Source organism: Neurospora tetrasperma (genome assembly GCF_000213175.1).
Source record: "Neurospora tetrasperma FGSC 2508 unplaced genomic scaffold NEUTE1scaffold_5, whole genome shotgun sequence".
In the NCBI taxonomy this organism is placed as follows: domain Eukaryota; kingdom Fungi; phylum Ascomycota; class Sordariomycetes; order Sordariales; family Sordariaceae; genus Neurospora; species Neurospora tetrasperma.
In genome coordinates this window covers 2,904,594-2,932,310 of record NW_009799103.1, presented here as the reverse complement: position 1 = coordinate 2,932,310, position 27,717 = coordinate 2,904,594, and the positions used below count along the sequence as shown (strand labels likewise).

General features: G+C 52.7%; 9 protein-coding genes across 9 annotated transcripts; 4 read left to right on the top strand and 5 right to left on the bottom strand.

Moving 5' to 3' along the window:
• Window positions 1-455: 455 nt before the first annotated feature.
• On the bottom strand, window positions 456-3,748 carry NEUTE1DRAFT_131398 (uncharacterized protein; the record flags this gene model as incomplete). Its single annotated transcript, XM_009855209.1, has 1 exon — window positions 456-3,748. One exon carries the CDS (start codon window positions 3,746-3,748, stop codon window positions 737-739), a length of 3,012 nt encoding a protein of 1,003 aa, XP_009853511.1.
• Window positions 3,749-4,528: 780 nt separating this feature from the next.
• NEUTE1DRAFT_124077 (uncharacterized protein) lies at window positions 4,529-7,119 on the top strand (the record flags this gene model as incomplete). Its single annotated transcript, XM_009855208.1, has 2 exons — window positions 4,529-5,938; window positions 6,007-7,119. 2 exons carry the CDS (start codon window positions 4,529-4,531, stop codon window positions 6,790-6,792), a joined length of 2,196 nt encoding a protein of 731 aa, XP_009853510.1.
• A 2,893-nt stretch (window positions 7,120-10,012) lies between these two features.
• Window positions 10,013-10,727, top strand: NEUTE1DRAFT_47046 (H+-transporting two-sector ATPase lipid-binding protein precursor; the record flags this gene model as incomplete). Its single annotated transcript, XM_009854462.1, has 2 exons — window positions 10,013-10,127; window positions 10,318-10,727. 2 exons carry the CDS (start codon window positions 10,013-10,015, stop codon window positions 10,725-10,727), a joined length of 525 nt encoding a protein of 174 aa, XP_009852764.1.
• Window positions 10,728-11,268: 541 nt separating this feature from the next.
• On the bottom strand, window positions 11,269-11,841 carry NEUTE1DRAFT_103125 (uncharacterized protein; the record flags this gene model as incomplete). Its single annotated transcript, XM_009855207.1, has 3 exons — window positions 11,269-11,466; window positions 11,496-11,709; window positions 11,819-11,841. The coding sequence occupies 3 exons, from the start codon at window positions 11,839-11,841 to the stop codon at window positions 11,269-11,271; spliced, it is 435 nt and encodes a 144-aa protein (XP_009853509.1).
• Window positions 11,842-12,784: 943 nt separating this feature from the next.
• Window positions 12,785-14,874, bottom strand: NEUTE1DRAFT_117878 (uncharacterized protein; the record flags this gene model as incomplete). Its single annotated transcript, XM_009855206.1, has 4 exons — window positions 12,785-14,114; window positions 14,191-14,543; window positions 14,647-14,749; window positions 14,842-14,874. 3 exons carry the CDS (start codon window positions 14,672-14,674, stop codon window positions 12,936-12,938), a joined length of 1,560 nt encoding a protein of 519 aa, XP_009853508.1.
• An 835-nt stretch (window positions 14,875-15,709) lies between these two features.
• NEUTE1DRAFT_117877 (uncharacterized protein) lies at window positions 15,710-16,217 on the top strand (the record flags this gene model as incomplete). The annotated part of the gene is made up of 1 exon (XM_009855205.1): window positions 15,710-16,217. A coding segment is annotated over one exon (423 nt), but the record flags the coding sequence as incomplete, so codon positions are not given.
• Window positions 16,218-16,749: 532 nt separating this feature from the next.
• Window positions 16,750-18,051, bottom strand: NEUTE1DRAFT_67615 (uncharacterized protein; the record flags this gene model as incomplete). The annotated part of the gene is made up of 3 exons (XM_009855204.2): window positions 16,750-16,953; window positions 17,038-17,912; window positions 17,976-18,051. 3 exons carry the CDS (start codon window positions 18,049-18,051, stop codon window positions 16,750-16,752), a joined length of 1,155 nt encoding a protein of 384 aa, XP_009853506.1.
• Window positions 18,052-19,419: 1,368 nt separating this feature from the next.
• Window positions 19,420-23,859, bottom strand: NEUTE1DRAFT_124073 (uncharacterized protein; the record flags this gene model as incomplete). Its single annotated transcript, XM_009855203.1, has 11 exons — window positions 19,420-19,808; window positions 19,869-19,972; window positions 20,030-20,491; window positions 20,546-21,677; window positions 21,745-21,870; window positions 21,952-21,973; window positions 22,408-22,450; window positions 23,278-23,371; window positions 23,440-23,516; window positions 23,578-23,615; window positions 23,668-23,859. 11 exons carry the CDS (start codon window positions 23,706-23,708, stop codon window positions 19,488-19,490), a joined length of 2,460 nt encoding a protein of 819 aa, XP_009853505.1.
• A 541-nt stretch (window positions 23,860-24,400) lies between these two features.
• NEUTE1DRAFT_86290 (uncharacterized protein) lies at window positions 24,401-27,212 on the top strand (the record flags this gene model as incomplete). Its single annotated transcript, XM_009855202.1, has 3 exons — window positions 24,401-24,978; window positions 25,038-25,371; window positions 25,427-27,212. The coding sequence occupies 3 exons, from the start codon at window positions 24,401-24,403 to the stop codon at window positions 26,990-26,992; spliced, it is 2,478 nt and encodes an 825-aa protein (XP_009853504.1).
• Window positions 27,213-27,717: the final 505 nt, after the last annotated feature.

Genomic DNA, 27,717 nt, shown 5'->3' with positions numbered 1-27,717 from the left:
CAAACAACGACGAACTTGAATCGGATGGAATCTTTCTTTTTTTTTATTTCATTTTTTTTTCTTCCTCCCCTCCCTTGTCCACCAAATCCCTCTCTTCCTTCCTGTTGCGGACTGCGGGTTTGCGTGCCCAAGACTGCAGTGGGAGACTGAGTGGCTCCTCGTTCGACTGGGATGTGCAGCGAACGGAACTTCCTCGTGAGGAACGCGTCCCGCGACTGTGGGTTCTTTGTTTAACGGTTGTGACGAGGGTTAGCTGTGACCAAACAGCTGCCAAGCAAAATCAATTGCCCAATCAAAAAGCCCGCGTCCCTGCCGTTTGCGGATTCTCCAACCGCACAAACAGGACCCACCAAAGACCGGCGAAGACCCACTTATCTCCGGTTTGTTGCACCGGTGCGCCCGGAATCCAGACCGGAACTCAGGCCGACATGTCATGATCAACGCTCAACAGTTCCAAGAACAGTCCGTTAACATAAGCAATCTGTAACTTTCCAAGGTGCTGCATCAATGCAAATTTTTTGACCCAAATTCACTAAACACCATAAAAGACACCCTAGCAGACCGGATATTCCAAAGTGCTCCTTGCTCGCTCGCTTACTATCTAGGTAGGGTATCTTGGTTCCAGCGTACTGTGTATCCGCATGACTCGATTAGAGTTGGGAGTAATTCCATCGTCGCTTATTCTCCGCAGTCAAGTCCATCTTCTCGGCTTCAAAATTCAGCCATGCCTGTTTCTTTAGGGTTCTGTGTTGCCCCCAGAAGCTCCTTGCCTAACTCTTCTAACAATTCGGGATGGCTTATTGAGCCAAGTATCAGTATGTAGCTGTGTGTTGAGCCAACGCGCAGCAACGACGGCATCCGTACCCTTCACGTCTCCGTCCGTTCTCTTTGCCGGGATGTGCCAAGTGCAGCCTTGTGTCTGCCTGAGTGCTTCGAGCTTTTGCCTCGTTCTGACCAGCATGGTTTGTAGCGAATCATTGACTGGTAGATGAGGCCACATCTCCATAAAATATGCAAACGTCTGCATCAGGACCTTATACTCGGTTTCGCCCGGCTCCCTTGCATTCTCCAAAATACGAGGGTCTAGCCAGGAGTCGACCACCCAGTTTACCAAGCTCAACATCAGTTGGGCGTTGCCCAGACATCCTAGAGCTTGCATATACCGGAATATATGAGGCGCCGTCAGCGTGTACTGTAACGTAGGGAGCTCGAAACATGCTGATGCGCTGCCGTTGGATGGGACCGAAATGGGCCTGACCATCTCTTTGAAAGTGGCATGGAGCTTTTGAGCAGCGAGCCGAATCACTGGCACCATTCTCAAATCTCCGTACTTCTCGGTTGGTGTTGCTGTAGCCATCGCTTTCCTCGTTTCAAATGCCAGTGCAACCGTCGACTTTCGTACCATGAGACTCAGTAGGTCGAAGATGGTGGTATCCAAGCCTTTTGCGAATACCGTCTGCCGATATGCTTTCATAAACACCTTGAGCGTATGCAAGTGTGGATGTGTTGTTCCTTCACCCTCTCTCACAATGTATTTGTCGGTGGCCAAAGCTCGGAGGATCGTGTACCACGGCCGCTTGTCCTGGTGGGCAGCCCTTGCGTTCCCCTGTTGGTACAGCTTGGTGATTTTGATAGCCAGTGGGATATGGTTATGGGAGAACGACTGAGGGTCCGGGTCTGGGTAATTGGAGTGCGTTTTGCACAACAGCTTGATCCACGCATCGAATACGCGAACGGGGAGGGTATTTAGCTGCTCGACATCCTCGGACCACCCAACCAAAGCTTGTCTCGCAATCGCACTGTACCCGCCGTCCAGGATGTATTGTAACCCGGCCTCGATTGAGTTGGTGTTTCGAAGTAGAAGCTCGAGGAGACGGTCGTTTGGTCGGATATTGCGCTCCCGCATTTGTCGATACAAGTCATCAGGAGACGGGGGAGTAAGTCTCGAGATCTCATAGGCGCTGAGGTTACCGTCATGAACTGGAAAAACATAATGTCGCGAGTCACCCGGTAGCAGCGGACTATCTGGGGGCACTTGCTCTGCAAACAGCTTCTCCAACATGGCAGCATACACATCGGCAGTAGGCTGGAGGTTGGGTCGAGGAGGTCTCTGAAACTCCGTCCAGGCCTCCCTAACGTTGCGCGTGGCCGCGATGGCTGTAACCCACGTGGCGTAGACAAACATGTTGGGACTGCTCCATTTGGGTGGTCCGTCAGTCCTGGTCATGATCGTGCGCTGTCGGCCGGGCAGTGAACCACCCAGCTTGGTCAACGCCTCATCAATGGGCTGAGAGGGGTATCCATTTTCAACCATCATGATTCCTGCTTTAGCACTCCTGCTCAGATCTTCTTCACGATCGCGTTGCTCGTCCACTCCATCCCACGACAAACGGTATGGTGGCCAGGTCTTTGCAGACCGAATCATGGCCTTTTCCTCTGCTGGTGTTTTCTTCATCCCCAGCAACACCCTTCTTATGGAGCGGTAGCCGTTCTGGGTAATCAGCAAGTGAGGTCTCATTCTGACAGACGCGGCGAGAAGGACCTTTTGGGCTTCCCAGTTGTAACGGATGTGCTTGTAAGGAGCGATGGGCGTCCTCCTGTCAAGCGCACAAAGAGCGCTGTTAAATATCCGACATCTTATTCTCTGCCATCTCACTGGGTCATCACCTCCAACATCAACGTGGCAGGTCTCGAGGTATGTCGCAACGAGATGGGCAACCGAGATCAGAGCAGCAGGCCATATGGCCGCGCAATGCCACATGAGTCGATACATCATAATCTTGAAGACGTCAGATCGAAATTCTGGGCCAACACGTTGCTGTTCAGGTTTTTGTCTCGGTTCCAGGTAGTGTCGGGAGATATACTCAAAGATGGCGGCGAGGCTCTCCGCTTGGAATATCCTTTTATCGCGTCCAAGAACCATGTTCATGAGAAAATATGGCTTGAAGGTATCACGGGAGACGAAGCGCTGGACGATTTCGTCTCCAGTTTTTCCTTCTAAAATCCATGACCACTCTTCGAGATCGCTGGTGCTGTATCCCTTCATTGCAAGACGCTTTATGCGCCTTGCCCATTCTTGCTCTGTTTCGAGGTAGCTTGGAAGTCCTCTAAGGTGGTAGAAGGAGACTCGAGACTTGCGCCAGTACGCTACACGTTGCTTGAACATGAATTGTGCCAGACAACCGGGCAATCGAGGAGACTTATTGCTGGCAAGAGCACGGAGAACGCACCACTTTTCGAGTGGATATTTGCGAGCTTTGCGCCTGATGAACATGGCCAGCGTCTTTGTAGGCGAAAACGGCGTGAACTTTTTCTCAAAGGGCAATTGAACCCCAGGAACCGGAGGCTCATCTTGAAGTCGTCTTTCACGGCGACTCAATCCCCCACGCGTCGCATGCCACAGTACCACAGACGGATCGGCCGAGGTGGTGGAGGCGGCAACAGACGGAGTGGGCTTGGCCGGTGCCCAAGCATGAGGTACTCTCTCGTGACGGCTCGATTCCCCTTGAGCCGCAGCTCGCTCTAGCACAGGGAACGGATCGGCCGAAATGGCGGCCGTGGTGGAGGCGTCGAGAGACGGAGCGAGTCTGGCCGGAGCCGCAGAGCCGGTGGGGATGACATTTTCGGCTTCGGCGCCGGCGCCAACAAGAGCGGCAGCGGTGGACTGTCTCCGGAAACTACCATCCGGTATCGAAGAAGAGGAGCAAACGGACGACCAAGCGGGGAGCTGCTGCAGTTTCAACAACATGGGACATCAGTCAGCGCTCGTGGCCGGCGACAAGGTACCCAAGAGTGAGAGAGTCATGAGGGTTCCACATATTTACCTGGCAGCACCTCGGTGTTGTCGCGAGTCGTCGGCCTGTTGCTTGCACACCTCTTAGGGCGGAACCTTTAGTACCAGACATTGATGTAGGCAACCAACCATTCTGAAAAGACGGCAGGCTGGCGATGGATTGGAGGGCTTTGCATTGGCGATTTCCAACAGCGTTCGTTTCCTGGCGGTTTTTGGGGGAAATCTGGCTGTTCCCCGAATTCTTTGGCGAGCAGGCGGCGCTCCTGTTGTCCAGACATCCCCATTCGGAACCTGGGCTGCACTAGCGGATGCTACCCCTCATTCCCGTCCCCCCTGGTTGCGTGCAGGGGCAGCAGGCGGTTGCCGACCTATGTAGTTATCGATAAGACCAAGCACCTAGGCGAGTGTACGGGAAGGGTACCTCTCAGCTAAAATGGACGACGGGAGGTCTGTGCTCCTTCACGTTCACAGTTACTGACATATCGACGGAAAGGGGGTTTGGCGCTGAACTAAGTTCAAGTACAGGTACTTCTGTAGCCTGTATATTGATGAGGGATGCTGGGTACTCGATACTGTGTCCTTGGTCAGCCTCCCAAAGTTTCCCCAATGGACAACAGCCGAGAGATTGCATTGACCGTTCGTCATCGCAACACTTCCCAATTGCACTAGTTCATCCACGTCGACGATCCACGACAAAGAGGTATCCGCCGTCCTTCTGCGCCGCGCATCCACAGAATGGCCTCTCTCAAGCGAAAACGACACCGAGGCGGAACCGATTCAGGTACGAGCTCCTCTGAGGCTGCGGCGGCGGCGGGTGGTGTTGGCGCCGCTACCGCTGCTCCATTGGCTTCAGGTTCCCCTGTAACCAGGGCGCGCCGAGCGACACGCCAGACATCGACCGCCCCACTCCCCGTGCTTCCCGACCCGGAACCACCCCGACGGCGCCGACGCCGGGACAGCACTGGCACTGGCCTTGCCACTGACCGGCAGTCTCCCACGTCACCACCACTACCACCACCAGGACCACCACCACCACCACCGCCGGCCCACCGCGACAAGGAAAACATACCGATGCAGTCCAACTCGCATCATGGACATGCTCCAATCATCAAGACTCGTCTGACGCGCCACACCGGCTTTGACTTTGACCCGCCATCATCCGTGCCCACGCCGCCCAGTTCCAGTTCCAATTCCAATTCCAATTCCAGTTCGCATCCTCCGCGACCCCACGCCGCCAGCTCCCACTCGTCGTCCAATTCTTCCCATTCCGGTCCCCGTGCAATCACACCCGCCCGATCAGTCACCATCAAGACCTCGACATCAACAGCCCATCAATCACCCCTCGCACATCCGCACCAGGCGCCGACTGCGTCTCCTCTACGTGCTCCTGCCCCCACGCCGACTACGAAAATCCTCCCGGGCCCTCTCGCCGGAGGGCAGGCACGACACGACTCGACAACTCATGGCCATGGCCGCTCTGCTGCGGGGCCCGTGGTGCTTCCACACCACAGTATAGTCGGGCAAAGCAAGACCATCTCCATGGCACCCTCAGTACCACCACCGCCACAACATCAACAACAACAACAACAACAACAACAACAACAACAAACACATCGCTCACCCATTGCGAGGCCTGGCCCGAGTGGCGGCAAATCAGACAGACCCGAGCGGGCACCCGGCGAGCGGCCAGACCGTAACATCGACAAGGTCGTGTTGGGTGACATATGCTTCCGGGCATGGTACCCTTCCTACTACGGAAAGGAGGTTCTCGGTGAAGGCCCGCCTAGTGTTGGCACGACCATTGCCAATGGGACAAACCCTTCGAATCAGGCGGCACATGGACACCAACCCCACCACCAGCCGCCTATGCTCGACCGCCTTTACGTGTGCCCGTGTTGTTTCAAGTACTCCAAGGAGCTGGTTGCCTGGAGGAGACATGTCTGCTTGTGTGAGGCTCGGGGCCACATTCCCGGAACCAAGGTCTATGTGCACCCAAAAGGGCGGCGGACAGTTCTCGTACCGACAGGGCCGGCTCCAAAACCTGGAAGAGGTAAACGTGGAAGTATCGGGCAGAAGATGGTCGAGGAGGTGATCCAGGATGAAGGGGAATGGAGTATTTGGAAGGTAGATGGGGCAGAGGACATGGTAAGCACCGCTCCCATAGCCAATCTTATAAGGCATCATCATGTGAGGTTGCTGATATCTTTTCACAGCTCTTCTGCCAAAACCTTTCCCTATTTGCAAAACTTTTCCTGGATAACAAGTCGGTGTTTTTCGATGTTAGCGGCTTCCACTACTTCCTGCTTGTCTTCACTCCGCCTGATCCCCCCACGGACCCGGACTCAGACGTGACCGAGGTCGTCAAGCCTCGTGGTCAAGTTGTCGGTTTCTTCTCCAAAGAGAAGATGTCATGGGATAACAACAACCTCGCATGTATCCTCATCTTCCCGCCTTGGCAGCGCAAAGGTCTGGGTGCGCTCCTCATGGGTGTCTCGTACGAGATATCTCGACGTGAGGGGATCATTGGCGGGCCCGAAAAGCCCATCTCGGAACTCGGCAAAAAGGGGTACAAGCGCTTTTGGGCCGGCGAAATAGCCCGTTGGCTCCTCAGTTTGGAGCCGACAGGCACGACACCAGGCGAGGAAACGGTTGTCGACATTGAAGATTGCAGCAAGGCAACGTGGATAGCCCCCGATGATTGCTTAGCGGTGCTAAGAGAGATGGATGTTGCCGAAGACGCGGGTAGGGGTCCTCCTAAGCCCAAGATACACGAACCTAGCGAGGAAGAAGTGGGCACCACCCCTTCGGAAGCACCAGCACCAGCACCAGCAGCTGCACCAGCAGTAGTAGTGGAGGATGTGCCGCGGGTTCGAATCACACTGGAAGCTGTGCACAACTGGGTGACTCGGAACCGCATTAGCTTGGAAAGGACCTGCGATCCGGCGGGCTTCATCGACGACTTCGTCATGGAGGAGCCTTCTTCAGAGGAAGAGGGATGAAAAACCTCACAAACCAAGTGACTGCCGGTGCTGCCTAGCTGATCATACTAGGCGTCCGCAGCAGCTGTTTGTATAACACCATTTCAGCAGGAGACGGATGGCCTGCAAATCCCATGCGGAAAAAAACCCTGCTCACTCGGCTTCCTGCTGGACGATTATCTACCTAGGTTGCGCATTGTATTCTGGGTAAAGAAGCCATTGGCTCGATTTCCAATATGCTTTACGGCTGCACTCTCAAAGGTCGAAGTCTTGGTGACAGCGGCGGAGTCTCTGGTGAGGAAAGGATCACTTTACCAAAACGACATTTGACTATGTTTACCAGTTTGTACCAGCGAGTGAGTTTGCTTCCGGTTTTGCTTCACATGATGACCTTATTGATCTGACAAACCACCAACCAGTACGAACCACTTGCTCCCAGAAACCACAGCAACGGCTTCAGCAAGCCTGCTGCTCAGTTCATTGATGGACATTGCGATGTATTGTATTCATCATAGTCGGTCGGTGCATTGTACCGACAACCTCACGAGATACAATGCGCTACTCAAAGGACCTGCGCCAAGCGACGGGGATCTAGTATGACACATCCCGCGCACAACTAGGGAGTTCATTCCAGGGGTGAAGCGCTCTGCTTTCAGAAAAGGCATTGTGCAGAAGGAAGGTGGCAGCTCTCTACGTCCTATCATTAGCACACTGCTTCACATGTGCTCTTGGTTTCTAGGGATCGGCTACCGAGGACGAGAAGAGAGAGAGAGAGAGAGAGAGAGAGAGAGAGAGAGAGAGAGAGAGAGAGAGAGAGCTAAAGAACGAGTCGAGGAGGCTCTGACAGGGTTTCTGGAAACGCAAAGCTGAAACTTGCGTGAGGGAATATAACATCACACGATGACCTCTTATCTTTTTCCTGTTTGCGCATAGCCCATCATGACAAAATGGCAGAACTACACTATTGAATAATGTGTGCCGGGCTGTTTGAAAGTATTAATATTTAATTACGATGCTCCGACTCTTCTGGCTCCCTATATCACACTCGACATGATAACTGAATATGTTCGTTTTGTCGTTAAACGTTTGCGTGAGCTACCAGCTCTCAGATATCGATGTCCTCTGAAGCGTTGACACATGAGGACGGTCTCGTACACAACCAGGGAGAATATGAAAGGTAGTTACAAGATTCGTGAATACAAACAAACACGTAGATATAAGAAGACGACTCTTTTCAATATCGATACCAAGTGAAAAGTCATGGGAAGACACCGACTGATCTGACTACTTTGGCAGAGCATGGTAGTTTGCCTCATTATCTTTACACGTTTCTTGCCGGAATTTGCTTGACATGTACAATCCCTCGCAATACAATGATGATGTTAGAAAAATACAAGTCGACGTTAACGAACTCTCGAGACATTTGGAACTAGCCTGGCTATACTGTGTAAATGCCGTTGATAACCACGCACGGCAAACCTAGTTTCAAGATGAATTTCGATTCTCTCTCATATATCTAAATCCATGTGAGAATCACTTACCGTTTAGAACTTTCCCCTTTGTTGCGTTGCGTTTAGTGATCATATGAGTTCTTCTCAATATCTCGTTTAACAACAACATTTTGATGTGGAGGAACTAGGTACACTATGGTACACTACGCGAAATGGGTAAAATGCAAAAGCACCAAAATGCACCATATTCCGTCCCCCATGCATTTAGCATCCGCGGAGCATCCGCAGTCTCATCCACTGTGCATTGCCGCGGGCGGGAGTGTACTATGTGTGTAATCCACTCCACTTTTGACTGCAAAAGTCCACGCAAGTGAAAGTCATTCGGGGCTGCGCTGTGCGGTTGATGTTTGTTTGCTGTTGATATCGACATTTTACCTATACACATTGCCGTTTGGACATTGCCCCGCAGGATTAACATGAAGCTCCCGCAAGTTGCAGATGTGCGGCGCGGCATATGTAAGATTTGATGATGAGATTGAGTACACGGCGAGGTTTTGGCGCAATTCAATGTCTATGGATGTGGTTTGTCAAAAGCCATCCAGGCTTTGAATATCTGGTGACAGCTCTTGTCTTAACACATCCTAGAGCCGGACACAAACAGCGCAAGCTCGAGTTTCAGCAACATATCGAGCTATATACGCAGTATACCCTACGGCCTATCGAGCTTTCTGTCGCCACCGCTTCGATTTTTGATTGTGATTATGCGCATGCATGCTTTTCTGCAAAGACACGCGGCGTAAACAGTGAGGAGCGGTTTTATTATCCTATTCGATCCTGTCGTCATCACTAGTGTTTTTACAGCCGATACTGGCTGCTTTCGTTTGTCCCACAGTAGCTGTTTTCCCCAAGGTGCACTATGCGAAAGTTGAGCTTCAACCAATGGCAGTTGTCCATCACAGCTTTTTTAGGTGGGGGACACGGGTTGCTTACCCCTGTCTCGAGTGGATGGGAGCCTCAGTGTGCCTCAGATGGGCAGCAGCCCAAAAATTTTCGGCCAGGATTCGCGGCGAGCTTTGCTTGAGAACTGTCAAGGTGTGCGTGATGGCCAAAAGAACAATACCAACACCAACATCAGCTGTAGACTGTTGACGGGGAGCTTTTAGCTGAAGCTTGGTCATTTTGCCCTGTTATATCATAGTTGGCAGAGAGCTGGGTGTGTTAAATATTGAGCTTCCCAAGCCAATGAGCTGTGCCACAAGAGAAAAAGCTCAGGCTGTATTCCGATTTTGCCCGAAATAGCTGTCCCTGCTGTGCTCCCATCGTTTGGGGGGGATGCTGTGAGAAAAGAGCGTCAACAACAGCATCATCAGCACGAAACAGCAGGCAAAAGCGAGCAGCAAGTCGTCACAAAAAGCAGTGTACCAACAGCCCCAGGTTCTGCCCGTCTTGCCCTGCGTGCCACAGCAATTTTCCCCTTCAAAAGGCGAAGCACTGGGCAAGCTGGGTGGTCCGACCCACAGAATGGTGGGCACCAGAAAATGCCTCCGGCCTGAATTGACCAACGAGAGCCGGTGCTTGGCGGTTTGGAGCCGTTGCCCGGTCAAGCCCGAGGTTTCCTGCACTCGCTGACCACTTGTTCTTCCCGCACCGACGCACTTTTCCTCTCACCTCCTCTTTTTCTCTCACTCCCGTAGTCCAGCTGTCAACTCTCCCCTCTCCAGCTTTTTTCTCAGCCTTTCCCGACTCGTCCACCTAGTATCTCTTCGAGAGTATACCCAACCATAGACAAAATGGCCTCCACTCGTGTCCTCGCCTCTCGCCTGGCCTCCCAGATGGCTGCTTCCGCCAAGGTTGCCCGCCCTGCTGTCCGCGTTGCTCAGGTCAGCAAGCGCACCATCCAGACTGGTAAGCGGTGATTCGGATCTTGCGAGCGACTCTTCCCATCACATCACGACCGAGAACCAGCCATGAGAAAATTTTTCCCCATGTCGCTGCTGCCCGACGATCATCCATCCAAATCGCAGCGGGACATATTTCGTGACGCGGGAATTGTTGAGATTATGGGCAAAAACCAGAGTCTGACATGTTCCTCCAGGCTCCCCCCTCCAGACCCTCAAGCGCACCCAGATGACCTCCATCGTCAACGCCACCACCCGCCAGGCTTTCCAGAAGCGCGCCTACTCTTCCGAGATCGCCCAGGCCATGGTTGAGGTCTCCAAGAACCTTGGCATGGGTTCCGCTGCCATCGGTCTTACTGGTGCCGGTATTGGTATCGGTCTCGTCTTCGCCGCCCTCCTCAACGGTGTTGCCCGCAACCCCGCCCTCCGTGGCCAGCTCTTCTCCTACGCCATTCTTGGTTTCGCTTTCGTCGAGGCCATCGGTCTTTTCGACCTCATGGTTGCCCTCATGGCCAAGTTCGTAAGTAACCTAAATGCCGCATCCGCCGCAGCATGCTCATGGATGCCCAACTGCTCCCCGCGCTTGGACGGCTCTGACGTAACCTGACCTCTAGACCTAAATGCATCCAACCATGGACGGGCAATACGGCGAATCCTAGCTGGAGCCATCGCCTGTACATATGGAGAGAGCGGACGAGCCGGCTTGTACGAAAAGGTTCATGGTCATATGCGGCATTATCCACACCGCATATTCATTGTGAGATGGGGTGAGGGAGTGCATTCGATTCGGCATAGAATTGCAGCATAGACGGAGGAAGGGGCATATAGACCTTAAAGACCGTGGAGTGACGAGCTTTGGCGATCTCTCCGTCTCGTCGGCACTGCCGGCGAACCTGTAAAATAGCCCGGAGCACTCTCACATCGCTCTCCAGGGACAGTTCCATCCACAAAAAGAAACTCTTCCATTGTCGACCAACACACGCGTTCTCCTGAATCCCTGAAACGTGAAACGTGAAATCGAGATGCATGTAATGTCTACAGTTTCCAACATGGCATCTTGGACCTGCAGGTGCGGCAGTCCTGTGACATTCCCCGCATTAGGCGCCGGAAACGCTTGTTTTGGCGCCCGATTCGAGATATCCAAACCTCTAAATTCCGGCCCGGACCAGGAACTTGGTAACGGAGATGTTCCGGGGACTCGGACGGCCGGAGTGGATGCAAAAGAGTACGGACAGACGGGGAACCGGTGATGGACGACCACGGGGCTCTCGGGCCTTCGCGGACGGCGGGCAGGGCGGGCGGAGGCGGGCCCATCCAAGCTCCAGCCACGGGAGGTGAGCAACTTTCTTTCGGTCGGGCGGGGCTGGGCCTTCACAACCCCTCCGCTAGCCTTCGCACCATCGACGGGCGGCGAACGAATCCGAGCTCGAGCTGCCAAGTTTCCCATCCATGTGGGCTGGCCACGATCGGGGGGTTGTCTCCACTCCAGACTTGGGACGGAGCGGACGAGAGGTCCAGAGACGGTCCGCGCTTTTTGCGTCTTCGTTTCTTCATCCACCCGCGTGTCGACTGCGACTGCGACGTGCTTGCTGCCGTGCCCGTACATAGCTCGCTAGCTTCGAGGCCAGGGTTGGGACTTGTGGCGATGTGTGGATGAGCGAGTGAGAGTACCCACATTATCGATGGCCCACTTTCAACCTTTCGTGGACTAGTGGAGTCATTTTGGGCGGCTGGCGATGTGACGTCCGATGATGTGTTGTTGGTGTTTTATTCGGGACTTCAGTTGTTATTGAAATGATTTGTTCATGGTTCGCGTATCTGATGTTTCGGCATGATTTTGAAATGAGAGGAGAATGTGATGAAGATGAATTGAGAAAGAAGTGACAGACACAACAGACAGCGGAATACAAAGTAATTGTCGTAAATAAACAGTTGCAATCAATGAAAGACAAATTTCAATGAGAGAAACGAAAACAGCCTTCAAGTTGATGTAAGGTGGGAGTTCAATAGTCCGCAGGGGAAGTCAAGTTCAAAAGGCAAAAGGTAACTTGTGTTCTTTCCCTTTTGAAGCAGCTCGGACGAGAGACCAGACGTTGTAATTAAGTTTGGCAGCTGCCATGCCAGGGTTCCTTCTACTTATGCGCTTGCTCAAAGCCCCCTTCTAACATTTTTCGATAGTACACAACGAACACGGTTACGCATGCGTCAAGTTGTAACGCTTTTTCCAACTTCAGAAGACCGGTCAAGCAAGAGAGGACATTGAGCCGTCCCGTTTCTTCCTCCCTGTGGTGTAGCAGAGTGTCAACTCAACACCATGATTTGATTACCCCGCTCGACAGGTGTTACACAACAGCACTTGGGAATGGAACGACCCAAGCGGCCAGCCGGTTCAAAGGGTTGTGCATATATTGCCGTGACCTCTTTGATCTCATAAGGTGCTCGGACATGCCAATATATTGGCTGGTCGAAGAGAGTCTTGAGTGGCAAAACAGTGGACGTTGACGGTGCCAACAGCCGAAAGGGGGTTGTTTACTGCAAAGCTAGGAAACTCAGACCAACCTACCAAGCCAAGATGAACAGCGATGTGACAGCTTGCCGACACCAATCCCACCTGGAGGAAGGATGTGTCGTCGTTCATGGAATCTGGGACCAAGTACCAAAACGCAAAAAAAAGCTGCAAGCAAAGACAGAGTTACACAAGAGTAGGCGCCTCATAGGGCAACCTGCGAGCCCGAATCACCAATAACGTTGTCATTCCCGTCTATAATCTATGTTACTTATTTCATCACGCCATCCAATCATTACAATTTCTACTTTAGGCCTTGACAAGAAGGTTCTGGCCAGTCATCTCCGCGGGCTGGGGGAGACCCATAGCCGCAAGGATTGTGGGAGCAACATCACCAAGGACACCACCCTCCTTCTTGAGGCTCCAGCCCTCAGGGGCGTTGGCCATGATGAAGGGCACCTTGTTGGTAGTGTGGGAGGTCTTGGGCTTGCCGTCAGGGAACTTCATCTCCTCAGCGTTACCGTGGTCCGAGGTGATGAAGAGGATGTAACCCTCCTTCTTGCAGCCCTCGAGAATCTTGCCAATGGCCTTGTCGGTAGCAGCGCAACCAACAATGGCAGCCTCGTAGACACCGGTGTGGCCAACCATGTCAGGAGGAGCAAAGTTGTTCATGACGAAGGGGAACTCCTGCTCACCGAGACGCTTGACGACCTGGTTAGCAACACCATCGGCGCTCATCTCAGGAGCCTTGTCGTAAGTCGCGACGCTCTTGTTGGAGGGAACGAGATCCTGGCTCTCATCACGGGTCTCGAGAGGGAAGACCTTCTCGACACCACCGTTGAAGAAGAAGGTGACGTGGGCGTACTTCTCGGTCTCGGCAATGTGGACCTGCTTGACACCCTGCTTGCCGAGCCACTCGGCGAGCACGTTGTCCATTTGCTGGGGCTTAAAGGCAACCTCGAAGGGATAGTCGAGCTTGTACTGGGTCATGGTGACGAGCTTGATGTTGGGGAAGGGGAAGTCGGGCAGGGGCGAGCGGTCAACACCACCCAAGAGCTGAGTGATCTGGCGGACACGGTCGGAGCGGTAGTTGAAGAAGAAGACGGTATCGTCCTCCTTGATGCGGCGCTCATCGCCACCAACGATGATGGGCTTGAGGAACTCGTCGTTCTCGCCCTTCTCGTAGCGCTCCTTGATCGTCTTGACGGGGTCGGTGCTCTCCTCACCCTCGCCGAGGATCATGCCCTTGAGGGCAACCTCGACACGCTCCCATCTCTTATCGCGATCCATGGCATAGTAGCGACCGACAACCGTGGCAAGCTCACCAATGCCAATCTCCTTGATGGTGTCGAGGAGCTCCTGCATGTAGCCAGCGCCGGACTTGGGGTCGGTGTCGCGGCCATCGCCAAAGAAGTGGATGAAGACCTTGGGGACGCCAGCCTCCTTGGCAGCCTTGAGCAGGGCATAGAGATGAGTCTGCTTGGAGTGCTATGGGAAGAGAACTGTCAGCAATTGTGCAGACTACTAACAATCATCTGCTGTTCCGTGGACATTGATTACTTACAACACCGCCGTGGGAGACGAGACCGCAGAGGTGGAGGCGGCCGTTGCCGTTCTTCGCCCTCTCAAAGGTGGCCTTGATGACCTCGTTCTGGCTGAGCTCTCCCTTCTTGATAGTCTGATCGATACGGACAACGTCTTGCCAGACGACACGGCCGGCGCCAATGTTGAGATGGCCGACTTCGGAGTTGCCCATGAGACCCTCGGGGAGACCGACGGCAAGGGAGGAAGCCTCAAGCTCACTGAAACCGGTGGCGCTCTTGGACAGCTCGTCCATCACAGGGGTCTCGGCGGCGGCAATGGCATCGCCGTTCTTGGGGGACTCCTCGGAGGGAATACCCCAACCATCAATCACGACTATAGGACGATCGGATGAGCATCATGATCAACCAGGCCAGTTCCAGGTAAACTAGCATGTAACACGCGACCAGCGCGTAGTCAGGACGGCGGGCGGACGTACTCAAGCAGGCCTTGTGTTCGGGAGCCATTGTGTTGTGATCTTTTATTTCGGAATATGTAGATGTATGTATAAGTGTCGAAGGAGGAAGCTCTAACGACAAAATCTGTAGCGCAACGGGTTTGTTTAGGAACGGCGAACAGAGATGGCTGGCGAGATGGATGATGGAATTGAGGACAGAGGACTCTGACAACCAACCTTTGTACAATGGCGGGATCAATGGCAAGAGACGGACGGAGGAAAACAGGATCAGATGAGAGTAAGACCACTCGGTGCCCAGGGTGTTGAGAGATTTTGTTGGTGGGGTTACAAACTTTCGTAATCGAGCAATTGGCATCAGGCACTCGATCATTCGGTTGACTATTTCTGGATGTGTCTGCCGATTGTCCGCTGTGTGAGCTTCCCCTCAGGTCGGGTCGGCCCCTCCATTGGCATATGGAACCCCACCTGACGTCGCTGTGGCGGGGATGGAGCTCCGACTGCCATGCCACTGTTCCCCAGCAGGTCCCCAGCAGGTCCCCAGCAGGTCCCTAGCAGCAAGCTTCGCACAGGGGCAGGAAGGACCGACTTCGCAAGGGCCCCTAGACCCGCCCAGCAGGGCCCCCCCGCGGCCGTCAGCATGCCTGATGAAGCAATCAAGGTTGATCTCCCAGGCACGCTGCGGCCGCCGCACACGATAAGCGCAGAACCCCACCGCGCCGGACGGGAACTTTTTAAGGTTAGATTACTGGTACATTGGATTTCACACACTAAAACCCCCTCCATTTTACAATCAGGTTATCGCCGAACAAAAAAAAAGTCAATTGGAATTCCACAATACCGCCGGTGTTAACAATTCCGGAGTCGTCGCCATTACGTACATACACTGTTTTAGTTTGTTAGACTCGGCTTAGTGCAACAACAGAGCTCCTCCAGCTTCCACAACCGTAAGCACGTCAACCACTAACTGCCACCACAACAACAATAAACAATTAACGACGACGACGACGACGACGACCATCGCGATCACCACGGCACATATCCATTAACATATCTCACCAGCCATCAATCACCACCACCACCACCACCACCATAGCCAACACCACCACACATCCAACCAGCTCTCCCCCACCGAACCAAAACACAGCAACAACACCAACAACACCACCAAAATGGCAACCCACATCCCCCCAACCCTCTCCCCCGACGCAATCGACACCCTAACCGAACTAACCCTCATCCTCACCAAATTCCGCGCCGCCCAAGCCTCCGCCCGCTCCGACGCCGCCGCCGCCACCGCCGCCGGCGCCGTCGGTCCCTCCTTATCCTCCTCCTCCACCAACCCCTCCCACGGCGGCCCCAACTCTTCCTCCAACGCTCCCATCAGCACCCCCGCCCCAGGCGCAGTAACAGGCACCACTCCCCTCCCCATCCCTACTACCTCCAACCCAAACGCAACGACAGCAGGATCGTTCAGCGCCAAGGACCTCCCCCAAGCAACGGATAACCTCAAGCATAAACTCCAACGGGCGCGACAAGCGGTTTTGACGCTGCCGGATATTGGGAGGACGATCACGCAGCAGGAGAAGGAGATCGCGGAGCTGGAGGAGAGGAAGAGGAAGCAGGTTGCCATGCTGGCGAAAATACGCGACGAGGGACTGCAGTTTGCAAGGCTGGAACAGAGTAGACGGGATGAGGAAGGGGAGAGGATGATGGTTGAGTAGGTAAGGAAGGCTGAAGGATTTTGGGGGTGAAACGCTCCGACTCATCGTTCTGCCTTCCCTCTAAGTCTAGGCCTTACCATCCATCAACATCACCTTTTGACGGCTGGGATGAACACATAAATTGGCGAGACGGTGTTCATGCCTTCTCTTGAGGGGGTTGTAAGGATGCCTACATTGGACACCGCCATGACTATCGCTACAAGGAATGTCTAACCCAACCGACGCCGGCAACGTCATGAGGCTTCTCGACACCACAATACTGTACACTACACCACTACACGATACAACTCGAGTTCGACCGCAGGAGATACAGATATCACTACCCAGCCTCGAGCTACTTCAGGTTGCCCCAGCCCCAAGAAACCTTCCGGATCGTCTTCAGACTTGATGATCTTCTAGGCTTCTACGCCTCAGCACCAATGCCGACTGTGCTCAAGATGTCATCAAGGCCTGCACCAGGGTATCCAGGGACCTTATCCTTCCAGATATCCTCCGTGATGCGTTGCTCTTCCGGCAGCACGCTCCAGTTTGGCGAATGCTCCGCCTTCAACCACTTGAAGTCATCCACCTGGTCCCACATGTTGGTATTTTCGTCCTTGTCGGCCGACTAGGCAAAGAGAAAAGGCTTTGTCAACAAAATCACTACCCAAATAAAAAATTGAGGAAAGAGACATAGCGGGGAACAACTCACATGAAACTTGGGCGCGGGTGCAAACCTCAACCCCTTACAATCCTCAATAATCGGCCTACTGGCACAATACAGATAAAAATCCACGTTCTCACACTCGTGGATCCGCACCTGTCTTGCCACTACCAGCACCTTGCTGTCACGCAGGCCCGTGATGTGCACCGGCCCATCCACGTGGCCCGCAACGATCAAGCTGCCCGAGATGTTCTTCAGCGCCAAGCTCGCAAACGGTGCGCCGCCGGCACACACCCGCGTCGGAACCGACATGTCCACGATACATCCCTTCATATTTGTGAGCGCCCCAGCCGAAGTTGCCCTGGACGCCGACAGCGGCAGGATGATGTGCAGCTTCTCGTGGTCCGAAAGCGTAATGTCCCGCGCGGTTGAGAAGCTCGGCTTACGGACTCTCGAATCCGTCGGATCCTGTGCAATCTCTTCGTTGTAGTTCTTGGCGGGGAAGGAGGGCAGGTTGCTGAGGCTGTCCTTGTGGTCCTCCGAGGATAACTTTGAACCGTTGGCGGTGGCGACGGCGGTCACCGCCGAGGGAGAAGAGCTCTTATCTTGACCTCCCGCAGGGAGCATGTACCGAGCATCGTTCTTCTTGTCAGCCATGGCGTCTCCTCCGGATGGCAGATTGCGGCGCTTGAACTGGAACCTGCTCTTGGGCCTGAACTGGGCTTGGGCCTCGTTGAGCTGGTCCGTCAGCTGCTTGAGCGCTTGCGAGTAGGTGCGCTGGTCGTAGGCGGGGACATAGTCGGCGGCATCGGCGACTTCGTTGGATAGCCGTGAAATGCCGGTCAGGATATGCTCGATGGTATCGTGGCGTTCGCCTGCAACGGCAGAGAGGTTGGCGAGGTGGTTGATTTGCTCTTGGAGGTCTTTAGGTCCCATCAGTTAGACTTCCTGAAGCCAAGCGGTTTTGGAAATATTAGGAGACTCACTTGCTACGGTCCCCTGGAACTGACGATAGAACGTCTCTTTGGGTGTTTCCTTGTGGGCGGCTCCTTGCGCAGACATTTTGGGGGTGACGTTGTATCTGTCTGTCTTGTAAGCCGTTTGCGTTATGAAACATCAAATCAGAAACCTCCAACACCAGCTTCATTATTAAATCGCAAAAGGTTAAAGAACGTCAAGTGCCCTGAATATTTCTTTGATAGGTGACTTGTGCCATGAATACAAAATGCAGTTATCAACAGCCATAAGACCCGGCTAGATATATGTGTGCTTTTCCTCATTCGATGTCATACCATTTTCCCCTCGGTGATGCAAAATGCCGACGTTGAAAACAGTTGAAACGCAGAGAGAGGAGGAGGAGGGGAATATGCTCACATGCTGGAAATTGACCTCTCTTGAACAGCTCTGTTTCGTACCTAGTATGCTCGTGTCCTTAGGATATCGGCTTCGTTGTGTTTGTGTAAGAAAATAGCCAGTACAAATATAGCATAAATCTATGTGCCCGACGAGAAGTATCCGTCTTATTTTTCGGTAAGAATAACCAGGAAGAGAGGATAGCAATGAGTGAATGCGGAAGCAAAGGTATGAGGTGTGTAGAGAGAGAGAGAGAGAGAGAGGGACACAATCCGCAGGTGGTTAGAGGTTGATCAAGTAGGTAAGTGTAAATAGTATGGCTCCGTTTGTTAGGACGGCGGGATGGTGCCGCACTGTTGGAGTGACCAAGAAAAAGAATGAAAGTGAAGTGTTTTTGGTAGTAGGAGGAGAAGCAGTTTGTGAAAAAAGTACAAGATGGTCCAGTTACCTACCTACCTGCTCAAACTGAAGACCAAGTATCAGGGAAGTCGTAGTCGGAAAGATATGAGTACTAGAGAGGTAACGCTTGCTCTAAGACACGAAGCTGGCTGCGGGTGACGACCTGACTGTAGCTGGTAGAAACCTGAAACTGAAGGTGAGGTGAGGTGATGGCTTCCTGAATGACTTAAGAAGACCAGGTAGAAGTAGGTAGTTGTGGTACGATTGTGTTGTCGTGATACTTTCGAGTGACTGGAAGGCACAATCTTGGTTGTGGAATGCTGTCGACTAGGTCGTTGTTTTGTGTGTGGGGAGAGACAAGGGGCATCACAGCGAGAAACTGGGGAAGCTATAGTGGGGCCAGGAAGGAGCTATAAATTACTTGTAAATAAGGGTCCAGTGCTGATGGCTACACCTTCCTTCCCTCGCCATACCTTATGAACAAACACAACCTTGAGTACCCTATACCTATTTCTGTAGTAATCGGGGATAAGCGATCTATGATTCAGGATGAGGTAGCTAAGTAATCTCTTCATCTTATTTGTGTTCGAAAATATCAAGAACGAACGTCCATGGGTGCGGACTCAAGTTCAAAGTTCGAACAAGTACACATGAATCGCTAGCAACTGAAAATGACATTACGCATCCAATAAGGACCAATATTTACAAGTCAAAATTACAAAGTACACACGCCTTCAATCGAATCGCTATCCATAACTGCGTGACCTCCCTCCGCCATAATTGCTCGGAAACCTCCTCCCGTTCGCCAAGATAGGCACCTGTATAGGCATCGACTTTCTCTTGGACGCCGGCAACGAGTTCACGGCATCCCACATCTCCATCACTCCAGCTCTCTTGGCGGGCAACATGCTGTACTGAAGACTGTACAGGTTCCTCCTGTTGAGCGGCGGGACGAACTTGCCCGTCAGCAAACAGAGGGCCACGCGGGGCGAAAGGTAGTGCTTCCGGATCCGGTTGCCCATCTGGAAGTATTGGTAGAACATGGACTTGAAATCCAGAGGGATAGACTATATGGCAGTTAGCTGGGGCTCTTCAAATGAGCTTTTCATGAATGGGGATTGCCATACCTGAAGAGATATGACAGAGGTCGAGGGGTGCTGACGCAGGGGAATATTATCATTAGAGGTGGCTCCAAAATCCTGGGTGTCGCGAAGCTCGAATCGAATGCCGCCTGGATAACAGTCAGTGGTGATTATTCAGACCGATAACCGCGTATAACATTACACACCTGGAAGTCTTTTCGGATCTTTGACCCGTAACATCAATGCGAAAAGTGGAAAGTGGTTTAGACAAGAAAGTGCAGTATCGAAGCAAGCCTTGAACAGAATGATGGCCATGCGTGCAATCGCAAAGTTCAAGTAAAATACCACCACGGTGGGCAAAAGGAAAAACAGGACCGTGAAGAGAATAGTCCCCACAAGGAGCTGATCGAGTCCATAGTCGCACGAGTCGATGCGGTTTCGAAGGACATTGTGTTTCTTGCCGCGAAAGAGGTGGAAAAGCGACTGGAGGATATTCAACTGCCAGTGAAATATCCTGGCCGAGGCGAGGTAGAAGGAGTATATGTGAATCGTGAGTATGGAAAGGAGATCCGAGAATAGGGCAAGAGGCATGCTTGCCCCCGCAAAACTGGAGAAGCCGATAATCAACACAATACGTGGCAGCATGGGCCGAATTGTCTCGATACAGCCTTTGCCAATGTCAGTATGTTCACTAGGAAACCAAGAGCAGACCAGAAACTTACTCGCCCAGTATTCAATAACCCACAGGAACAGATCACCAAGGAACGCCGCTAGTTCGGTGTTTAGCTTCAAACCTGCCGGCCAGCCCATGAGCCAGGAAATGCTGCTCTGCAATGCTTCGACGGTATAAGTGGTGAGCAGGCGGCTGATCTCGTCGGCCACCCAGCCAGCATTTTCAATGATGTAGGAACCAAACGCCATGCCGATGATGACATCATTGGCAACAAGCCAGAGACTGTTATAAAACCGAATGTAGTCTGGGTGACTCGTTGTGACACTCGCCCAGTCGTTCTTCCTCATCCGAAGCGTGACATACTGCATCGGCCAGTAGCAAAACTGTTGGAGGCGAATCTCAACTTGCTGAGCCGTCGCAGATATGTCTTTCAGAGCTGCATATCTGGGCCGAAGCCGCCACTCCAGTATGCGCAACAACATCTCGGCGACCACCCTATGAGCCATCAAGCCTAGCACAAATACTTTCTTGATGACGGGCAGCACGTAGATGGTGATCAACTCCCAAAGCCATACCAAGACCATGTCGCGAGCTGTGGTTGCCGACTCGACCACCCGTTCTGACACGCTCAAAGCCCTCTTCGGACGAGTGCCAATGCGTGAGACATTCTGCTGTAGTAGCTTTTCGAGCTCCCATGCCCAATTGATTTGGTTGACTATGGTCGCAAGCGCTCGCTCCTTGGGCGACGGGATTCGCTTTATCACCGAATGTTGTTTAAGCTTCTCGACCAGTTTTCGCTTCGTTTCCTTGCTCAAACGCTCCCGCTTCTCGTCATCCTCCTCCCCACTGTCGGCGAAATCCTGCCTAAATCCGTCGTGTTTGTCTCCCAGTGCCAAGGCAATCGGATTAAGTGACATGTACTGCATTCGTCCTGGCAGAGGCCGCTCGAAAAGGATAATCTGAATACTGGACGCTCGAGCACAGGTGACAGAAGGCACACGCTGCTTAGGCGCTATCGTAACCCGGATCCATGATGAGTCGACCTCGACGGTGTCTGGAGTGTTTGAGACGCCCAAGACGCTTATGGACGATTTGCCGCATTGTTCGTAGATGCGGCTGACTGGGTGAGGGGCGTTACGGAGAAGGTTACCGAGCTTTAACGCGCTTTCAACACGTCGAGGCTATCACAGAGTCAGCGCTTTTATCCACATCCATCCCCGGCCAGCTGTAGACCCGGAGGGCACAAACCTCAACCTCTTCCAGTACTGCCACCACGAGAACATCCAAGGCCGAGTTCCTCCAGCCGACCACGACGCCGTTACAGTCGGATCGCGGAAGGTCTGTGGGCCAGAACACGCGCATCAAGCCATCATCCTCTGGCATGACAGATAGCGCAATCGCGAGCAACCAATCAGAAAGAGCCCCTTCTCCTTAGTTGTTCCCTCGCGGAGATACCTGATCCTGGCGATCGCGGATGCTGGACCAGCATTATCAGTATATGGGATTCGCATATCGACTGTTGGTTGGGGGCAGCAGCAAGCTGGTGGTGGTGGTCGTACCAGGTTCGACTCCAAAGTAGCAAGACGTTGTACAGGAATAAAGACGATGAGAAACACAAGGCTTAACACGCCGAAGCCCTTGGCGGCCCGAGTCTAGAGACGAATTGACACAAGGTTAGCGATCCAGGCTGTTGCTGTTTCGGCGCAATGGTGGTTGGCCGGGGGCGGAGTGCCACAGTTTTTCCTTCTTTCCCATAGCATGTGACACTTACCACCACTCCGTAGTTCCAAGCAAATATGGCAAGCTCATATAGGCGAGTGACGAGGTCCCATCGGGCGGTGATATACCCAGCTACGAAGATGCCGAGTGTAAGAACAGAAAAGGGGTGCATAGAGGCGCGCTGCCCCTTACTGTTCGAGCATGCGATCGCGGCAAAAGTCTGGGCCGGTAGATGCTGTAGTCCGATGTCACTTTCCCTTGTGTGGGGAGAGGAAATGCGGGCGGATAGTGGGTGCGGTTATATGAGGAATTGGCGGGCGCTGTAATGGAAGGGGAAAAACAATACTCGACGGTTCGAAGAAGTTGGATTAGGTAAGTCGAAGTCAAAGCTGGTACGGACGGGAAGCACAACGGGATGCCGAAAACTTGTTGATTTGGGACGGGACGGGGAGCAGCGAGGGCGATCAGATGCGTATGTGTCGTGTCGTGGACAGACTCGGCTCAGACTCGCGCTGAAGTTTATCGAAGCAGTTTAGGCAGTATTACAGGGAGTGTGGAGCGTTCTAGTTCTAGCGCCCAGAAGCCAGAGTCCCCGAGCGCAACCCGACCTGGCTGCGACTGCACGGCACTCTGTAATGAACCGATTGGATGTTGGGGAGGATCCACTTCTCAAGGAAACCTTATTTGGAAGGGGAACATTCAACCGACTTGAAGTCATCCATGGCTTCCGTCCATAACAGAGAGCACTGAAAACAACTCAACAGGAGATATAATTGGAAAGGTACAGTCAAACACCAGCGGGTGACGCTCTTGGTACATGGGCTTTGTTCAAGACATGGAGAGTGTGCATAACGAAAAGTCCTTCCACGAATGCCAGGCGATATATACGGAGAAGAGATAATTGGGCAATGTAAGAAGAATACTAGCTGGATTGTTGCGGCTTTGTTCAAGGAGTTGGTCGACGAGTGGTACGGTAAGGTACTCAGACGTCGTCCAGCTCTGGTATTCTGAGCAAGTCAGTCATCCTTTCAACTTTGGCCATGTTCGTAAGCTCAAACTCACATTTTTTCTTGCCCATGTATGTTGAGTCGCTGTCCTTGAGTTCTTCCCGCGCCTCGTCAAGCAGCTTGTCGATGCCACGCTCTTTCAAAGCAACCTGTAAATTGATATATGGTAAGCTATCTCAATGCTAGAGTACAGGCGCTGTATGGTTTTGCGACCTACCTGCAGGCAAGAGCTATACTCCTTGAAGAGAGTGGAACATTCGTTATTTTGTTCGGTACCATTGCCCCTAAGGTATTCTGTCCAGTATAAGTATCACATATGTCCACTGAGTTAGGGTGTCTGTTTCTGTAGACTTACTCTCACTGTACCATTTGAGAAAGCAAGTGTCGTAACGTCTACAACTGGTTAAGATGTTGTTTTCTTTCCATATGAAGGACAAAAACTTACTCCTTGGCCTCGTTGCATTCCTTGGCGAGTGACTGGGACATCTTTGAAGTCCAGAGCTATGTTTTCAACCGTAGGTGTTGGCAACAAAACGACGGGATAGGCTTGGTACGGTGTCCGATGACTTATGGGTATCGACGGTATACCTATGTTTTGGGCAAAAGAACGTATAGAAGGGGTTTTGTGTGATACTCTAGGTGAATATTTTTGGTGGAAAAGACGGTTGTACGGAATCTCAAATATCAACGTTCACCGGTGAGTCCGCTTGGAAACCAACAAGTACCAGGTGCTATTAAACAAACTCACAATGGGGTTGCGGACTTCCACTTCGTCACAGGACGGATCTCAAAAGCCTGGACGCCGATGGATGAACGTTGGTGGTCCAGATCAGCACAACCTTGGCTCTGGGCAGGTTCCCCCCTTGGCCTTATGTAATCGGTTGCCCAAAGTCTCTCTACTTTAGTGCCCCTACTTCCTAGCATGGGCCATCAGGTACCTCTACCAGCACAGAGCGGGAACAGCTCACTCGAGACCCACTTGATGGCATCCATCGGGCAGCTTCCACTTTTCGAGGTCCCGTTCACTTTGGCGCTTTCTCCACAAGCCACATGCTGGGACTGTCCGCAAAAAAAGTTCCCAAAGAGCAGCAGAACGACAAACCATTTTTGGAAAATTGAACCGGGCTTCCACTTCCAGTGACGTCCACACCACAACAAGTCCAGAACCACCGGCCAATATGGACGGCTCACTGGACTTCAAGGCTCTAAGGGAATCGCTCCAAGCCGCCCTGGTCGCCACGACCCGAACCGCCAACTCAATCGCCAGCGAGGATCTTCAGTTCCAGCGCACCGTCAACCCGACTGTCGGTGGTCAACTCGACAACAGCTCCGGCCGCCTTCTGTCCCTGGCCAACGGGCTCCTCAAATCAACCGCGAACCTCACCGGCCAGAAAGTTGGCGCTCTTGAAGATGCCGACGATGTGGATATCCAATGGAGGAACATTGTCGACGTGATCGACTCGTTGCTCGAGAAAGCCGACACCTGCCTCGACGAGTACACGGGATTGATCAAGCGGAAGGATGCGCCTACCCCCGCCGACCAGGGCCGCGCCCAAAAACGCGTCAAGTCGTCTAACGATCGTCTTGACTGGTCATTGAAGAGAGCCAACATTCTAAAACCTCAGAATAACTTCGAGAGGAAGGTCGATAACTTTAATACCGGTCCTTGGAAGCCTCTGTTGTCGTCCAAGCCTCATGCCAAGGTGTCACTGGAAGACAGCCTGACTACCTTTGTCGACGATGACAACAACACACAGTACGTCTAACTGTCCTTTCCGATATCATAAGAGCATGGTGCTAACATGAATCTCCCAGATACAAACACCCCTACGAAACCGAGATCAAGACGACACCGTATCCTGAGCATGTGTACAAGAAGCGCGAACCCAAGGAGTACCTTCCTATCGATTCGACATCCGCCATTTGGGTTGATACTTATGAGGGCGTCTTGGAGATGTTGGAGGAGCTCAAGCAGGCCAAGGAAATTGCGCTTGACCTGGAACATCACGATTTCAGGTCTTACACCGGACTGTTGTCGCTCATGCAGATCAGTACCAGAGAGAAGGATTGGGTAATTGATACTCTTCAACCTTGGAGGCACAAGCTTGAGGTTCTGAATGAGGTTTTTGCGGACCCCAACATTGTCAAGGTGAGACACATCCTGACCTTCTGCTTTCACTGTATTATCGACTAACTTGACCCAGGTTCTTCACGGTGCTTTCATGGATGTCATCTGGCTGCAGAGAGATCTTGGTCTCTACGTTGTAGGTCTCTTCGACACATATCATGCTTGCGCCGTTCTCGGGTACCCTGGAAGGAGCTTGGGTTATCTGCTTAGCAAGTTTGCCGAGTTCGAAGCCGACAAAAAGTATCAGCTTGCGGACTGGCGCATCAGACCTCTCCCCGAGGAGATGTTTTACTATGCGCGGTCCGATACCCACTACCTGCTCTACATCTTCGACATGATCATCAACGAGCTCGTGGAGCGCTCAACACCTGGAAAGCCGAAGCCTGACCTTCTCGAGCAGGTCCTCGAGAGGTCCAAGGATGTCGCCCTGCAACGATACGAGAACCTTAGCTACAACGTCGAAACCGGCCAGGGACCCCGCGGGTGGTATAATGTGCTGTTGAAGTCCCCAACACTCTACAACGGCGAGCAGTTTGCCGTCTACAAGGCCGTACATCAATGGCGTGACAACTTGGCTCGTCGTGAGGACGAGAGCCCCTTCTTCTTCATGACACAGCAGGTCCTGGCCGACATTGCGCGGATTCTCCCGACCGACAAGAAGGCTCTGTGGAGTATCCTGGATAGCAATGCCAAGGGCCTCAAGTCTCATTTGGATGATCTGTTCGACGTCATCCAAAAGGCTAAGGAGGAAGGTGTGAACGGTCCCAAGATGATGGATATCTTCAAGAGCGAGTCATTTGTCCTTGCCCCCGCCAAGATTGCTGCGGTTATCGCCGACGATAGCGACATTCCGGACGTCAAGGAGCTCAAGGCTGACCGGTCTCAATTTTGGGGCGGCGTCACTCTGAGCTCAGTCTGGGACGGCACGGCTGCGAAGACTGCCAAGCTTGACGACGTGTTGGAAATCACCCTTCCGTATCCGGCCGACTTCATGGACGGATCTGCGGCTGAGATGGAGGTGGATCAACCAGAGGAGACGGTGCCAGAGCTCCAGCCGGCGCCGGAAGAGATGACAGTCAACCAGGAATTCACTCTTAGGAACGGAGGCAAGCGCAAGCGCGAGGAAGAGTCTGAGGAAGAAGAGGAGGCCTCAGATGCCGAAATGGAGGATTCCGCGCCTCAGACCGAAACCGACGTGCAAACCGGTGGCGAAGCCGAGGGTGACGACTCCGACGAGGAAGAAGAGGAGGAAGAGGAAGAGGAAGAGGCAAGCGACAAGTCATCCAAGAAATCCAAGAAGGCGGCCAGGAAAGCGGCCAAGGAGAAGAAGAAGCAGGCCAAGGAAGCTCTCAAGGCTCAGCGAAGGGCAGAGAAGGCCGCCAAGAAGGAAGCAAAAAAGAAGGCGCAGGAAGAAGCTGCTGCTGCCGCTAAGCAGGTGGATGGCGAGGAGGAGAAGGAAGATCAGCCGTTTGATTACTCTCAGGCTGCGTCGGTGTTGCGTGCTCGCAAGACTCAGGAGGACGTCAAGAAGGCGAATAAGAGGTTTAACCCGTATGAAAAGAAGTCTCAGGGAGGACCCAAGGGCGCAAGAGCGCATTACACGGCCAAGGCGGCTGGCAGGACGGCTACCTTTAAGAAGTGAGGAGCCGGCGGGTGAGGAAGATGGCGGGCAAATAGGATAGATTATGGAACGATTAGTGCTGTGCTGGCCATTGATGCCAGTTATTTTTTACTTGGACTATTATTATCGCGGTGCGTTTTAGTATATGCGACAGGAGAAGAGAAAGAGATGGCTTATGGTAGAGACATAGATACCAAGCAATAACTGATGACGGCCAAAAGACGTCGAGTTTTCATCCTGTTCTACAAAACGCTGAGCCACAGAAACACTGCATCAAATTGTACAGAGTCTCGACCGGTGTGAGTATTTATGTCTTTATATATCCTGCATGTTTCACTTCACGCAATCAACTTGCACCTACACTACAGTTTGGCCAAGCTGGTTACTGGTATTCGACTCAATTTCCATTTTCTATCTGATGGTATCACGAGGTATCACGAGGTGGAGGGGATCCGCGCGGCGGTCATGAGAGCCAGTCGACAGACCAATGTAACCTATCAACACCTTTTTGAGATCTCGTGGATGGCGTTTTGTTCCATGATCAAGACGTATATGTATATCTCTCCATTTTGGCATTTGGCAAGTCATGGAATGATACTGTAGTATTCCGAGAAGATACCTACCTATCTACACACATACATACATACATACATACATACCACCACAACTATCTACAGCCTAAGGCGACATCGATACACCAGAAACGATCGAAGCGCCATCAGCGGTAGGTATGTTGTCCTGCTTTT